The sequence below is a fragment of the Galleria mellonella genome, unplaced genomic scaffold, assembly GCF_026898425.1.
Source record: "Galleria mellonella isolate WM207_F2 unplaced genomic scaffold, CSIRO_AGI_GalMel_v1 utg65, whole genome shotgun sequence".
Classification (NCBI taxonomy): Eukaryota; Metazoa; Arthropoda; class Insecta; order Lepidoptera; family Pyralidae; genus Galleria; species Galleria mellonella.
Genome location: NW_026442138.1, coordinates 4,002,794 through 4,020,279, shown reverse-complemented (window position 1 = coordinate 4,020,279; position 17,486 = coordinate 4,002,794). Strand labels below are relative to the sequence as shown.

At 34.7% G+C, this 17,486-nt stretch overlaps 1 protein-coding gene across 1 annotated transcript; it reads left to right on the top strand.

The window, feature by feature from the left end:
* The first annotated feature begins 2,670 nt into the window (after positions 1–2,670).
* LOC113519784 (protein hairless) lies at positions 2,671–15,509 on the top strand. The gene is made up of 3 exons (XM_026904990.3): positions 2,671–3,262; positions 8,270–9,742; positions 11,803–15,509. The coding sequence occupies exons 1-3, from the start codon at positions 3,088–3,090 to the stop codon at positions 11,829–11,831; spliced, it is 1,677 nt and encodes a 558-aa protein (XP_026760791.1). The 5' UTR covers positions 2,671–3,087; the 3' UTR covers positions 11,832–15,509.
* Positions 15,510–17,486: the final 1,977 nt, after the last annotated feature.

Sequence of the window (17,486 nt, the reverse complement as noted above, 5' to 3'; positions counted from 1 at the left end):
ATCATTATATCATATATAGGCATATACCTACATACATACATACACTGCCGGTCAAAAGTTTAAGACCACTAATAAAAAACTCTTAGTATTAGTAAATGTTTTCAAAATATTGATGATAAAAAGTAATCTGTACACCTGCATATTCTATTATTTATAAAGAAGAAAAGCTTATTTATTTTGTATATAAGCCAAATAAACATTGTTTCCAAACTTTCCAATGTAAGCCGAGGAAGAGTTAGTCTGATAATCGATTGTAAAAAATTATTATCGCATTACCGCAACTGACACTTTTTATTTTACATCAACTTTCAATGTAATTGTTCTAAATTCTTAAAATATTTCTAATGTTTATTTAATTTCGGTATTTTCAGTGTTATCTACGATTATGCGCAGTTAGTTTAATGTCGTGATTCCTACAGTTAAGACGTTTTTAAAATGGGAATAGTTCGCGAAATTAGTATTGAAATGCGATCTGTTATCGTTGTTCTCCATAATGAAGGCAAATTTGAACGTGAGATTGCATCTCAACTTAAATTATCGAATTTTTGTGTTCATCACACTATTGTACGGTACAATAAACTGGCAGTAATCAAGATCAATAGTGAAGACAAATTGATTGTGTTAATTAGCAAGCGAAATAGACACGTAACAGCCCCAGAAATTCGTGATGAAGTCAACAAATCTCGAGAAAATCCTGTGTCTACAGTGCAAAAACGATTACGAGACGCCTAGTTATTTGGTTGCGTTGCTGTTCAGAAACCTCTTCTAAAACGGCAGAATAAGAATATACGGTTGCAATGGGCTTTAGCCCACCGAGATTGGACCGAAGAAGATTTTAAAAAGGTGCTATGGAGTGACGAATCTAAATTTGTAATATTCGGTTCATAAAGGAAAATTTTCGATCGACGTTCCGCCGAAGAAAAGATGATGCCATAGTGGTGGATCTGTTATAGTCTAGGGTTGTTTCTCAGGCTACGGAACTGGAAATCTGGTCCAAATTAAAGGAATTATGATAAAGAAGCATTATAAAGTAATTTTGGAGAAAAATACTATTCCCTCCGGACTAAAGTTAATCGACCAAGGATTTATTTTCCAACAAGATAATGATCTAATGCACAGTTTAAAATTATGTAGGGATTATTAAGATAAAAAATAGTCGGAAAAAGTGTTAAAAAATATAACATGGCCACCTCAAAGCCTCTATTTTAACCCTATACTTTTTGCTTTTGTAGGAAGAGCTTGACCGAAACGTGCGAGAATAATGTCCTACTTTACAGCAGGCCATGTGGAATGTATTAAAAGAAAGCTGGAGAAATATCTCATAAGAGACTACAAACAAATTAATTGCTCGCATACCAAGATTGGTAAAACGGGCCATAAAATGCAAAGGAGGTTTTTGAATGAAAATTTTTTGATGAAAAATCTCTTTAAACTCTCTTGTGTACGTCTTCTTTAGAACATTGTATTCGTCAAGACTTCGTGTAAAATTTGAATTTCAAATCTTATGTGTAACATTAAAATAAAACCTGTTTTTCATAAAGTTTCAAATATGTTGACTTTTATTTTTCTTTTATTTTTTTATAGCGCTTTCAAACTTTTAATCGGCAGTGTATTTGTCACGCCTGCATCCCATTGGGGTAAATAGAAACAATGGAACGCCAAATGCTTCGATTCAAACAAACCTCTTTCGTTTCTTCCACATTCATCAATCTTTTCATACACACTCGCCGGTTACGGGTACTTTTTTTGGTTATAGGTACTTTATAGTGTCCCCCTTAAACACGTTAATTTTATTCAGAAAATACAAATTAAAAAATTGATAATTTGCAATTTTCGATTGTTTTAAGTCACAGAAAGTCAATACCAACGAAGTAATTCTTCGTGCATTACTGAAATCGTTTAACCCCTTAGTCTTATGGCCTATAAAGATTGAAGGAATATCTCATATCGAAGAATTATTTATTTTCGTACTCCTACTTACCTACTATAATAAAAAACAGAAAAAAGAAACTTTTATAGTCAACTATATTTTTAGTCGTAAAATCTGTGAGAACATCTAACATAATAATATTCATAGATTATTATTATATGTAGTAATTACTTGCTTTGTGATTATGCGTAGATAATATTTAGGGTAATATCCGTAACTTAGTTTTGTAAGTAGGTACGTATGATGAAAGAATTTACACTGAATAGAGATTATGAATATCATGATTTTAGGGAGAGTAAAATGTTATAAGGTGTTATATAAGTGGTATGTCACAAATAAATATTATTTTGAAATATGTTTTAATAGGATTTAAATGATATTACAAATACCCATATTGAAATATATTTAATATAGATAAATCAATTTCGGTATATAAGATTAATTATTAATTATATAGTTAAATAATAACTACAAATGTTAATTTTATGTCTGAACGCAGCCATTAGCGTTTAGTTATTTTTAATAGTAAAGTTTGTTTGTAATAATTATTCTTAATAATGTAGTATGAAGTCATTTCAATATCTTATATTTAATTAATGCTTACCATTAGATTATATAATGCCATAAAAACAAGCTGTTTATTTATTTTGGCAGATAGTTATGGAGTGAATATTTTACATTTTGAAGTAGAGTAATATCTAAACGTACTTAACAACGCATTCCGATTTCACAAAAAGAACGATCATATTTGATTTTGAACGAATCAAAATGGATGCTGGGTGTGAATGAACTATGTACTGAAAACGAACAGCTTTTATTCAATTGTGTCGTGGTCCCGATTGATATCGGGAATTCGGCGTTGTAAAATTTTGTAATTATTTTAATTGTGAGAAAAGTGCCATTGGAAACGGGATCGATTGGTTTATTAGGCTTGATGCAATTCAGTAGTCACCGTGTCGGTAATGTGTTTATGCGATAGTTTTGGTCTGGCTTTGATCTGCAGGTGGCCTTAGGATGAGGCCTCTGATGAAAATATTGAATGTCTATCAGGATCCACGATTGTTTTACGAGCTACCGTTGTCCATGCTCGGTACGACATGGCGAGAGTGTACAGACTAATGTGTTGGTCGTTTGCTGTATGAGCGGTCAGAAATGAAATGCATATACAGGAAGGAACAAACACAACTCTGACAACATGTTCCAAAATGACAGAAGAAGTAGACAGAAGACATGGCGTAAATGGTAACAGTAGTGGCAAGGGTGTAAGTGAGGATGCTGCTGTGCACAATTCTGCTTTCACTGCAACTGGTGGGCGGCTCAAATTCTTCAAAGGTCAGTACATTGGTTTGAGTGTTTAAGAATAAAATAATTTATTTATATATTTTTGTTATGTTATTTCTATTAAGTGTAAGAAAAACGAGAAAGTCATTCATGCTCTGATAAGCATACATAAGCACATTTGACTGAGCCATTGCCAATTGTCTGAATACAGCCTCTGTGCTATTGTTTGTGTTTCGTAAGGAGCTTGTTCACTGCAGTGGAACTAAACATAATTTTTCAAATCTCTCACAGTACACAGTTCCTTTATTCAATTGTTTTTTAACATATTGTCTGTTTTAATAGCATAATTCTTATCTGAAAAACTATTATAAGTACTAAATTTTAAAGCTGTATTTTGATACACCTTAAAAATAAGTTACAATATTTTGCTGTTGTATAATGTATGCATGTTGATCAATATAAACAAGGAGACTTAACTTATTTGAATGAGATATCTGATTATAAGTATAATATTTACATTTATATTTAATGATAATGAGCAACTGATAAAGTTTAATTTAAGCAATAATCTGAAGCTGTACTGAAATTTTTTTTTTTCAGCAGAGCTTCAGATTGTTGCTTTAAGAAATGTTTAAAGTTAGGGAAGATTGATTGCTTCTACTATATACACTTGATATAATATTTATTTTAACAGAACTTATTATTTAGAAAAAGGAATGAATATGTTCAAATTTTTCAAATTCAAATAGGAATGGAAGAGGGAATTTTTGCCATTCCAGATATGGAATGAGGTGGCCATAGAAATGAATGATTAATAAAAATATTCCTGTAAAGAGTTTTAAGAATATTAGGAACTGATAGTTTTTATTATTATTATAATAAGAACTATCAGTTGCTAATAGGGTAGTCAGAGGTATTTGTTTATAATTGCCATTATGGTAAACATAACATGTGATGTCTATATTAATTCACTTCAACATTGTCTATCAATTTATTTGTTATATTACTGGGAGCCTCAAAAGTGACATTTGACCTAATGTAATGAAAGATGGCAGTTGTTAAGAAGAGGTCTTTGTCTAATGACAATAGTGCTCTTCTCTATCTGCGTGTTACTTAGCAATTTCTTGTTAAAATTCTTTTGAAACAAATAATTTTACTATAAATATAAAAACATTATATTTCAATTATGCCTTACAATTCCCATTTCTTTTAATTTCTCAAAGTAGTACCAGAGCATATAACTATTATAAAAGCTAAAAATAATTGAAAATGTACCTATAACAAAATATGGATACATTCTAATCACTTTGAGACATGGCAGTTAAGTTTTTGAGGGTATTTAAAAGTATGCCAGGGGAATGCCTCTGATATATTGGAATGTAAGAGACCAATGTCAGTGTTGAAAGTTATGGCCACATCAGAAGAGAAGGCAATGTATGAGAAAGATTAAGAAGAGCATAATAGAATACTCAATAATGTAGTAGTTCTGTCTACAACAAATATGTTAGTTGACATATTATAGAAATTAATTCACTTTGTTATTATTTGTAACAATTATTTGTTAGGACATGTGGGGATATGCTGCAAAGGCTTTATCTACATACTTTATAATAATAGACAGATATGAACTATGTCAAAGATTTTTCAGATATCAGAATGAACTAACTCATGACATGGCTACTCATATTTTATGGCTAAAGGGCATTTGGCATGAATTTTATTTGGCACTGATAAGCAGTTGTTTGCTAATTTGCCAGAAATTCTGCTGATATATTAAATTCTATGAGGGTGGATTGATAGTTCGATAAAAATGAAACTAAAAGTTTTAAAAAGTATTTTTTTTCAAATGTGCGTAATTTATTTTTCGACATAATCTTTTAGAGATTTGGTTAGATAATACTGGAGTTTTTTGATCTCCTCTTTGTAGTAATGTTTTCCAAGACTCTCAATATACACCTTAGTTTCAGAGACAACTTTCAAATCTTCATCCCTTAAGAAAAAGAAAGAAATCATTCAGAGTTAGGTCAGGAGAATATGGTGGATAGGGAAAGTATTTCAGCAGAAGAAAGGGCAGGAGCAATATTGTGGTAAAACAAAACTTTCTTCTTGGCAATATTAGATTATTATCCACAAATTAACAAATGTTGTTGTATGTATTTTTTTTTTTAAATATGTTGATAACAAACAGTCCCAATTACTCTTAAATGAGTGATCCTTGGCTTTTCGTCGTACTATGATTCGGCGATGATTTATGTCCAAGTCTAGTTTTATTCAAGATATAAGAGTAAATCACTATTTGAATCAATTTAACCCATAAGCCTGCAGGAATTGTTTCGTGAGCATACATTAAGATTCTTGCCATTTCTACCACAGTTAAATTTTTCCTCTCAATTGGATTTTGTTGTGATGTATAGAAGGACATTGTTAACCATTGCTAACGCCTTCCTTTTCGAGTATACATCTAACGTTATCTTTGTTGACTTCTCCTCCATTGTCATTTAAAAGCTCTCTTATTTCATGATCAGCTGCTTTGACTTCAGCTATTATAAGGGGAACTTTTAGGTATAAATTCAAATTTCTGTCATAAGACGCCAGCGATACCTTGTAGACATCTTTTGAATTACACAAACTAACAATAATAAATGGCTTGGATACTCTACCTAGTAGTCAGTAATAATATGCGAACTTTTAAAGTACATAAAGTCCTGGAAAAGTGTCTTTTGATGACAACTAGTTGCCTCTTTGTTCATGTTTGGTAAGAATGGGGTGACCATAGAATTATTAACATCATTTCTAAAATCTTCCTCAACAGTTAGGACCATCAAGCTCATATTTCCTTACAAAAGTCCTCTCTCTACAATAATTACATTTGTGAATGTTATCTTCTTATTGGCCTTTTTCTTTTTCTCTTCTGCTTTTATATACATATATAATGCTTCAGAAGTGCTTGGTGCATGCTTGTATCTTCTTCTACTTTGTTAATAAGGACTTTTCATGTGCACATGGTTAAATGATTAAGTTGCTAACAGAGCATCAAATTCAGACAATCATTCTTTGACATCAAGAGTCACCTTAACATAAAACCAAAATATTCAGAGGGAAGGGTATGTATGAGGGTAAATTGAAAAATCCGGTAAAAATAAAGGGGTAATACCAATATATCGTCATAGTCGTAGAATACTGACGGATCTGACGAATATTACATATAAAGATCCCGACTATGACGATATAAGCTACAATAACAGGTTTGGACAGGCCATAGTTTTGAGAATACATACACAAAATTTCATAGGGATATTCGAATTAGTATTGCTTTATCAGCTATTTAGACTAAACTAATTGTTCTTTCACTGTTAAAATGGAAAAAAGTGAATTTCCAGTATTGATAAAACATTATTTTTACGCAATAAAATCAGAGGGGGGGGGGAAGGCTCTTTATAAGAATTATGGAAGGACTTCCCCGTCATTGAAGATGATTCACTAGTGGTTTACTGAGTTTTGTTATGGCAGGACAAGCACGGAAGACGCTCCTCGCTCAAGGTGCCGCATTTGTTTACAATGGACCAAAAATATGAAAGAATGACACTGTCTTAGGATAATTTATGCCGGTTCAACACTGTAAATGAAACATGTATATTTCTAAACACCAGAGACAAAACAACAATCTAAGTACTGAGTGGAAACTGGTGGCAGTGCCCCGAAGGCCAAGGTAATTTCATCAGCAGGCAAAATTATGACTACGGTTTTCTGTGCCGTGCAATGTACAATATTAACTGATTTCCTCTAAAAGAGGAGGACAATAAATGGGGATTATGCTATACTTTTAGACCAGTTGAATCAAGAAATCAAAATAATATGGCCTGCTGATGAAATTACCTTTGTTTGACTTCCATGCGTATACATACTCTCGATTCCCTGTGAATTTGTTATGATCCATCTGATGTGACTTTATTTCCATTATTGCAGTATCCACTGCTATCTTGCCATTACAAAATATTAACATATATACCATTTCATTTACATTCATCAAAACACCTTTCACCAACACGGTTTATTGAAGTATTTATGAACAACCTAGTATCTTATCACCTCAGTCACATGAATAAGTAATTAAAATTTTATTTAAATCTGAGTAATAAATCTTCAGTCATTTTTACATTTTTTTTTATACCACAAAGGTAGCAAACAGGCATAGAGCCCATCTAATGGTAAACGGTTATTGTAGCTTATGGATGCCTGAAATACCAAGGGTGTCACATGCGCATTGTCAACCATATAGAAACCTTAATATACCAATTTTGAAGAACCCCATACTGTAGTCTCTAGGGAAATCTCAACAGCGAGACCATTCCACTACCTGAGTGTTCAAGAGAGAAAATTTTTCTTAAACCTGAATTTATAATTTTATTTTTTAAATTAATAGCAAAATTTGGCTGGTACTGCAACCAGCACCATCAGAGAGATATGCAGCCATAACAACAGTCTGATATTATCGATAACTTATTATTGACATTACATAGTGACAAATAATATAAGTACTAAGTCCTTATTTTATAAAAACAAATATTTAAGACAAGCTATAAGCCAACACAACCTAATCAACCTAAACAAGTACATTAAACTTGGTACAAAGTTTAACCCATTGTCAATTTATCTTTGATAAGTTTATTATGTTAGTTAATTTAAGGTTATTAAATTAGTTATTACTATTGTTGTTATTTCTTATATACATTTTTTTTTTTATTTTACTGTTATATATATTTTTTATTTTAATGCAGAAAGCCAATGAATAAATTTTATTTATTGTATTGCAAAATCAACTGATCCCTTATTAGAAAAAAAATTTCAAAGTACTATCAAAGGTAAAATGTGTACACAAAGTCATTCGAGAAAGCACCTGTTGCAATTAGTTAATTTCTTAAATATATTACAAAAGAAAGAAACAAAAGAACAACAATAGAGCACATTGTAGCTTATGGGACATTTTTACACAATTAAATTATATGGTAGAAATGAACGTAATAAGCAGATACTGTAACATATGATTCATATTTTCAGATGGCAAATTTATCCTGGAGCTGGTCCGGGGATGCGCTCGAGAAGGCGAACGCGTGGGGTGGGTGTCGGTGCCACGCAAGACATTCTGGCCGCCAGCTGCCGCGCCGCCCACGCCGCCCGCCGGCACGCACGCGCCCTCCGCCTCGCTCAGCGTCTCTGACGATAACAGTTCCGTGCAGTCCTCGCCCTGGCAGCGCGATCACTGCTGGAAGCAAACCGCTCCGCGCAAAAATGTTTCCAAAGAATTGGCCATGTACTATTGCAGGCCTACCACGCTGCATAATGCTGCCATCGATGCATTTAGCCGCGTTAAAAGAAGGAGACCCTACGACACGAGTCACCTGGATGCACTAGTCAATGGTAGCAGCTCTAGGAAGAATTTGACCAATGGAGTGTGCAGCAAAAAAAGAAACGGCGACGTCGATTCGCCGGAAGCGAGAAGTAAAAGCGAGGACACTATTGACGGTGTCGCATCGAAACCTCGCACGACTTCAGACGACGATAGGTGGACAGATTTCGACCGAGAGAAATATTATCATATGAAACTGAAAAAACCATATCAGTATCGTAAATTAAGGGTGTACAAGAAGACTAGACCGCTCATAAGACGGAAAGTGCTCATGCGAACAGTTGACAAGCTACGTGAGAAGATCGCTTCGCTTCCCGCGCCGATCAACGCTAAGCTAGCGAACTGCCGACAAGAGCACATGATGGTCTCCCCAAGAAAACGAATTTTGAGAGAACTGGAGAGAGTTAGTCTGGAAGACCAGGGAACGAAGCGGCGAGCGAAGACCGTGCCTGCACTGAGTACTGCATCGTATCCTCCGTCGCCGGGCCCGAGTCACACGCAGCACAAGCCACCGGCAGAAACGCCGGTTCGCTCGCATAACGGTAGCATGTCGCGCCGCGAAACCCCCGTCTCGAAGAACGTCAGTAGTTACAGTATACACTCGCTGCTCAGCATGCCTGACGAGAGCCCGACGCGGCGGTCGCCCGAAGCGAAGCGGTCGCCTCATTCGTACCCGGCTTCGCTGAAGACGGAGTCCCCGTCGAGTATTAACTCGCCGGACTTGAGCCCGAGTCCGGACAATTACCGGTATCGGCATTCGGCCCTGGTCGGATCTCCAGGCCAGGGGCCGATGAGCCGCGACTCTCCAACTCCACCGTCGGCAGAGCTGGCGCGGTACCGGGCGCCGTACGCCGGGCCGACGTCCCCATACAGCGGCGCGGCGGGCACGAGTGCGGGCTCGCGACCGTGGGGCGCTGCGGGCCCGTACCGCGGACCGAGTGGGCCAGGCGGGCGTGACGAATGGCGCGATATGGGCTACGTGTACCCGTACGGGTACGTGTCCTCGCTGTACCGGCCGCTGTGGGTGCACTACCCGATGTCGCCGGCCGTGCCGCCGGGCCCCTGGGCGCCGCAGCCGCACCCGTTGCTCACTAACCACATACCGAAGGAGGAGCCCACTTCAGGTCAGTTGAGTTTTTACTTTTAGCATACCTTAAACAATACATTTCATTCAAATAACGCTATGATCCGTAATTGTCATAACTATAGAAACAAGTAATTTCTGCACATGTGATAATGTGTGAGTAATGTAGTTATGGCCAGTATGGGAAAAAGCGCGTTTTTAGATAGATTTATTAATAATTTATTTGTATTACTTACAGCATAAATAACAATACAGACATACACATAATACAGACATGCACAGTAAAAAGAGATACAATAATGAAAAATAAAAAAGTAACAAAAAAAAGCAAAATATGTAAAATAACAATTTCCTTGTTTCATGCGTGTGCCATAGTAACACAAAATGGTCACAACTCGGTTTATTGCTTTGTCCTCAAAAGAGCAAAACACTTTTCGATATACATATCTATAGTAGAATACAATTTGTAGTTTTATAACTTTGTAAAAGTTGTGCAGCATTTATTGTAAAATAATTAATTGAATCTTTGGAAAATAACGAAGGTGTACTTCAGTTAACACACCACTAATATATAACTATGTCACTATTGCTAGTCTCTAGTATGAATATTTTTACATTAAAAAAAAGGTTTTAAATTAGCGGCTCTGCATGCATCTGCATGCATGCATCACACATTAGTTCTCAGTAATAGCAACATATGAGAGGTGCCATTGCTGTCAGTTTATTCTGTGAGATACCTATGTATCATACTTAGTACATACATACATACTTTTTATGTCTATAAGACATAGTTATTATTTTTAAACAGCTTAAATTATTAAAAACTTATACAATTCTTTTATTAGTAATTTTAATAATTTTTAAATAGTCATTACCAAAAAATCACACGGTTACTGCGATGCAATGGTAGTTTTTTTTTTTTTTTGTATACAACTTAGAATGGCAAACAAGTTGACGGCCCACCTGATGGAAAGTGGTAACCGTCGCCTATAGACATGAGCAGTACCATGGACATAACAGAGTATATCAGTTTCGCCCATGATACTCCCCATGCATTGCTATTTCCGAGAACTCAGGTGTTATTCCTCTGTACCCTGTAAATTCACGCCATATCCCACCCTTCAAACAGAAATATAGCCATGCAAACACAACTGCTTCACGGTAGAAACACGAATGGGACAGAGGTACCAAAGCAATCGACTTTTGTACAAAGTCTCCCTCCAGTAAAAGTTAGTAGTTGATTTTAAATAACTCAATTTAAAAATAAAATTAAGACTAGCTAGTTACCGTCGTTATAATTCGTAAGTATTGTATCCTCTTTCTTTCTCTAACATTGGCGGCAACTGAAGCGTGGACAGAGACATCGATTAGAGTTTGGGCGTTGACACGTATTTGAGACGGAGTGAGGTCTGATTGCAGAGGGTGGTAGGGAGTGTCGGTACTGTACTTTAGTACTATTATTTATACTGTGCTTTGATTTAGTTAAACATTTAGCTAATTGCATTCCACCCGAGTAGCTGGTTTCTGCTATAATGTGGTTATAACGTAATGCACTAATTATTGTTGTCATCTCACCCTTTCTTTTTTATGTAATATTTTTATAATCCATTATAACTGGATTATGCTATTCACAGCCTACTGTTACTTACATTGGTCTCTATTTTATTTTTATACTATGAAGGTGGCAAATAAACATACAGCCCAGCTGATGTTGGGGGGGGGGGGGTAAAGGGATTGTTAGCAATGGAGTTTTACAGCCCCATTGCTAGCAATTTGTCCTGTTAGGTCGGCCTCCACGTGGTTCCCTCTGGAAACCATCGTGAAAATTTCTCGTTGAATTCGTCACGATGGGCTAACTGACCTGTTTCATCCTCACCTATCATCCTTTACTGGTGCCCCGCCGGTGTATACCGATAGCGCAGGTAGGGTTACCATTCCATTATGACCCATTAAATAAAATGCCCATCTGATGTATGAATGAATTTGCTGACACTGAAAGATTCTTAATAATCCTCTTCTTGAATAACTTCATACTGTAGCCTTTAGTTAGTTTAGTTTAATTCATTGTTGTAATATAACAAAATTGTTTTTATATTTCAGATTTGCCACTGAACCTGTCGAAGCATTGAGCAAGTGGTTGGCAATGGCGCAAATCTGACACGTGAGACTGAGCACACAAACAAAAATTGTTCTTTATAAATGAATTCGACCTTTTTTGCTGGGAAAGCAAGTGAGACTCCATACAGAAGCTTGTAGCTCGAGGGGCGATCAAAGACTTAGAGTTATGCAATATAAAATTTGCAATATAAAATATTTAATTTTAAATGTATACATACCTAATTTTGAAGAACAAGTTCGAACAGTAAACTTGTGGTGTCCTCTAAAATGTCCTATTAACATTCCAATGTCACTGAACGATTGGCGCGTGTAGAAGTCCAAAAATTACATCCCACCTAACCCATTGTATTTATCGTACTGATGCGACTTGTATGTACTATATGACAAATGTCTTTTTTGCAATCATTGCAAAAATATTTTTGTATAAATCGTGATTTTCGGACAACTGTTCGTCCGACAATCTATTTACAAATTAATGTATATTACACTGAGAAGTTATATTTTAGTATAGATGTATGTATGCAGAGTCTTGTGTGTATTTTCATACGACATATTTGTACTACTGAAATATTTTAATATTGGCTATTACTTTAGGATAAGAAATTAAAGACGATCTAAATACAAAAAAAAAAAAATCAGTTATCAATTGTTAACGATCAGTGCCTTGAGAGAAATAAAGATATTATGAACATATTTATGAACTAAAAAATAATCATAAAAGGAATACCTGGGTTCGTCCAAATTTACTAAAATAGTACATAACTTGTATTACTAGTGAGTGTTCTACTCTTTACGCAATATATTATATTTATACATATAATATTGAACCTGTTCCTTACTCATTTGCAAAATTCCATAATGTTTATGTTCGATCTCATTATTTAATTTAGAAAATAAAACGAGATAAAGACTACAGTTTTGGGATCAAATTTGGATGTGTGTTTATGTAACATGTATATTAAAATAAGAGACATTGTATATAATTTGTGAATGGTGTATTATTGATGGAGGTGTGGCGTAGATTTTATCAGAGCAATTAATCGCTTACGATATATCAGTAAGAATTTATTACCTTCAAATAATAGTTATTGTAATTGTACAGTATTTTTGTAATGAGTATTTTACGAAATAGGAAGACGGACGGTGACATATAGTAGGTATTTGAAGCCAATGCGCATTGTCAAGTGCTCTAGATAACGTGTATGGTCGCAGGCTAAGCGCGGGTCGCGTCGTCGCATCGCGTCGCATCGTACGACGTCGCACACGCGGCTCATCGCTTTGAGATTAAATCATAGAGGTAGTTTACTGCAATTTAGTTGAAGTATGGGGTTATGTATTATAAGGAAAGTTAAACGATGGTAAGGGACTGACTTCTGATGTAATATTATCATTAATGGAATTGTATAAAATAGTCGAGTAATCGGAGGCCTACTGTAACAATCTGTCTGCCAACAAAGTTGATATAGTGTAAAGTATAGCTGTAATAGATGATGCTCAATTTAATTCTGAGTACAGTTAGATAACAACAATATTCCAATGTTGTAATGTCTTCGGGAGAGAACCTTATTTATTATTATTTACATTTTGCAAATTATTATTTCCTTCAAGAATATGCATTTCATAGCAACACATTTTTTGTTGTCAGTTATATGAATTGCATGATCTTTAAGGTAATTTTACTGTCAGAAATCTTATAAATAATCAAAATTTATCAAGAATCTGAATAGATTTCAGAAAATTAAATTATTATATTATTATTAGAATATAAAAAATACCAATGTAAAAAAAATGCGAAGAAGATTATGATATACCTAAAGTTATAATTTTATATGAGCAGAAAAAATCGTAATTTCAAATATACTCTTTGGTTTTTCTATGCTCATCCTTTAAATTGTGAACGGCGGAAATAATTTTGCATTAGCTTAGCAACTTTATTGTCAACGAGCAATTTTAACCCTTTTTTGCAATAATGGTGGAAATTTCCATCATAACATTGAATGCCTAAAAATTATATCAAAGAACAAGTTCACTTTAAATTGATCGTGTCTGTATACCTTTTTAATGTCCATTGCAGAAAAAAACAGCTGTTAAATTTATTTTTAAACCATTTTTCCTTTAATTTTGAACATGAATTATATCACTTTGAATTATTTCACCAATACAAAAAAAAATCATGCAAAGAAGGGTTAAGTGTCGAACGAACAAGAGTTCAAGTATCAGATAGCCTTGCACACCTATCCATTCAAGAAATAATTGCCGTGAATAAATTTATATATCGATTTACTAGATATATTATTGATTGATGAACGAAGTTTTATACAAAGACTCCTACAAATCTTGGCTCGTTCGGCACGAAATGTCCATTTACCTTTACCAGAAAATCGTGAATTTAAATATTATTCGGACTTCGATAAAATAAAATATAGTAGCAACATTGGCGATATCTATTCAGGTTCTCTCGCAAAATTTATCTCGGCTACTTAAAGTTTCTTTATTTTTATTATATTGGACAAATATATGTTGTATAGTCTTTATGATTCAGGATTTGTTATATTTTAATAAAATTATAAATAAGTATTAAGTGTAAAATCGAAGCCCATTACTTGTATTAGGCTTTACTAGTTGCATTAATTGGAGAAGGCGTATCAAAATTGCAAATCTCCAATTTCGCTTTTTTTAGGTAAAGTCAAGTATTCATCAAAGCGAAGGTGTACAAATGATAAAATCTTTCATGGACAAAAGTAACACCTCACTCAGAATTCTTACACACAGACAGAGATAGATGACGCAAATTCCTCAATTCATATAAATGAAAGTATTACTGCTAAATTATCTCAATAAAATTCTCTGTCATTCCTGTCTTTAAAAAGTACATTTTATAATTCTGTCTTTTAAACTCGTTTGGATACCAGTTTTATTTATGATCTCAGAGGGCCTACTATGAAATGTTTTCCGAAATTTCGAGGCCGAACGAAACAAACAGATGTTAAAATTACATAACACATGCTGTTTAAAAATATTGAGATATCGTTCCTTTGGACTTTTATGGCATGATTTATGACGAACAAAACGTTAAGCTTCATTTACTGGCTTGATTTCGGTTTGAACAAAAATACGAAATTTTAAATTTTAGTATTTCATTACATGGTAGACCCTCTGATTTAAAAGCCCGTTTGACTTCAACTATGTACTTATAAGGTCCAAACATTGACACGTGATGCACATTTATTTGCGACATTTATTTTGATCTATATTTGTGCTCTCGTCTTTACTAAGGCGTTGACGCCTGACTTGCCTTTACGATTCAAGTACATTATAGTGCCATTGGAATTTTTCTATGTATTTGTATTAACTGTAGTGAGATTGAGTAACGCAGATTGCTTAAAAAACACCATCTCGCAACAGTTAGACAATACGTGTTTTATATGAATAACGTTATTTTAGGAATATACAACTCTGGTTCCTCTCAGCAACAACGTTGTTTTACTGTTGTTAATAAAAAATATTTTTCTATGCAAGCAATTACCACACGTCGAAGCATGTGATAGAGCTTTTCGATTAAAGTGAGACGCGAGGATACAGTGTCTTAAAATCAATTTAAAACATATTTATCACTCGGAAAATAGTTATTATTCAATTATAATAAGATGTAGTTATGTACTCGAATAAATATAACTTTTTCAAATATAGTCTTTTTTTTACTCAATACTTATACAGTATCTACTCAACTTACCCTTCAATTTTTACTTAACCTCTTTTTCGAAAAAAATTCTTGTTTAGTCCGACTCTTAGTTTTGGAATGTGATTGTACTTACAGTAAAATGCACATATTTCCTCTAGCCCTTCCGTTTAGTTATTGGTACCCCTATTGTCTCTTGGCAAACTCCTATGGTTAGTTATTTGCCATGAATTCCCCAAGGAAATGAATTGCTTGTTGGTTTCTGAATGTCATTCAGATAAAGATGGCACTTACCAAAAAATTAAAATTGGCCACAATAGAATAAATACCTTTTAAACACTTTTTGAAATAAGTTTAAAATTACACGTGTCATAAATCGAAACCTGTAATGCCAATTGTTCGACTGACCGTTATAAATCCGGTACATAAGTACATTGTGGTCAATCAATATGATAAAAAGTAATAGAAAAATTCATTTACTTATTTCATAGCTAAAACAAGGAATATGAATATAATATATTTATTTATTCCATTTTTTTCTCATGTTCCCTTAATACTTAACCTTGCTGGTTACTCTAGTCATAGATTATTTTATTTGCTCTCCTAATACAGTTGTTTACGAGGTTTGTCCGGAAAGTACGTATAAAAGTTTTTTAAAAATTTTATTTTACAATTATTCAGGTAAATCAATTTTATCCCCTTCAAAGTACTCCCCCTGTGACATAATGCACTTGTGCCAACGCCGTTTCCACTGTGAGAAGGCTCCTTGAAAGTCCTCTGGTTGTAGGTTTCTCAGCTGCCCCGTCGTAGCTTTTTTTATCTCATTTATGTCCCCCAAATGCCGCCCCCGAAGTACCAATTTGGTTTTTGGGAACAAGAAGAAGTCACACGGGGCCAAATCCGGCGAATAGGGGGGTGTTCGGTCACCGTAATGGAATTTTTACTCAAAAACTCACGGACAACAAGAGAGGTGTGGGCAGGGGCATTGTCGTGGTGAAGAATCCAACGCCCCTCTCGCGCCAATTCTGGACGAACTCGTGCCACACGAGCTTTGAGGCGTCTGAGCACATCGACGTAGAATTTTCCATCAACTGTCTGGCCTGGAGGGACGAATTCTTGATGGACAATCCCCCGAACATCGAAAAAAACAATCAACATTGTCTTGACATTTGAGCGGGATTTTCTTGATTTTTTTGTTCGTGGTTCCCCGGATGTCTTATCGAATTAGATCGGCAAAAATTTCACGGCCATTCTTGCCGAGTTTCGAGAGAAACTTGATTACGACGCGCTGCTCTTCAACGGAAGCGGGCTCCATGCCGACGGGGTTTCGTTAAGAGGTAACTTCACAGATGGCGTGACAAGCCAGTTCGCACCGCACGGCGGTCAGACCAGAACTGAAGCATTGTTAGGGACATAAGGAAGGGGTCCTGCGCTTACCTGGCCTCCCCACTCCTCTTTCTCGCATTCCAGAACACTTTTATACGAACTTTCCGGACAGACCTCGTATTATCGTAACATTTATGTATTTATTCTATCTATATATTTAACATATGTGTGAGATTAATATAAACATATTAATCTATATATATGTTTATGATATACGAATGTAGTATTATTACATTTCTTCAATTCAATAATGCACCGCCTACTTATTTTTCGGTTTGCTCAATAGTTGACTGGTAGAGAACACCGTCCGAAGTTAAGTCTGCCAAATGTAAAAAATTTACTGCTTGAAAGACATGCTCTATTAAAACCAGGTCTGTCACATATAACAGGACAGCAAAGAGATGTAAGCAATCAAAATAAGAAAGTTCTACAGTTAATAATTTAATTTTTACTAGACTTAATTATAAGCATTTTTTAATGTATATTTTTTACCGCCCAGTTTGGAATGCAAAAATTAGCTGAGAACAATAAGCAAAATAACGCAAAATACTATATATAAATGTACTATGTAGTGTACACAGACTTCAGAAAGGCATTTGAT

Excerpts from the sequence above, each read along its gene's own strand:
- LOC113519784 (XM_026904990.3), top strand. The coding sequence starts at position 3,088 with ATGCATATACAGGAAGGAACAAACACAACTCTGACAACATGTTCCAAA. Across the intron at positions 3,263-8,269 it reads GCGGCTCAAATTCTTCAAAG|ATGGCAAATTTATCCTGGAG; the intron begins GTCAGTACATTG and ends TCATATTTTCAG. Across the intron at positions 9,743-11,802 it reads GAAGGAGGAGCCCACTTCAG|ATTTGCCACTGAACCTGTCG; the intron begins GTCAGTTGAGTT and ends TTTATATTTCAG.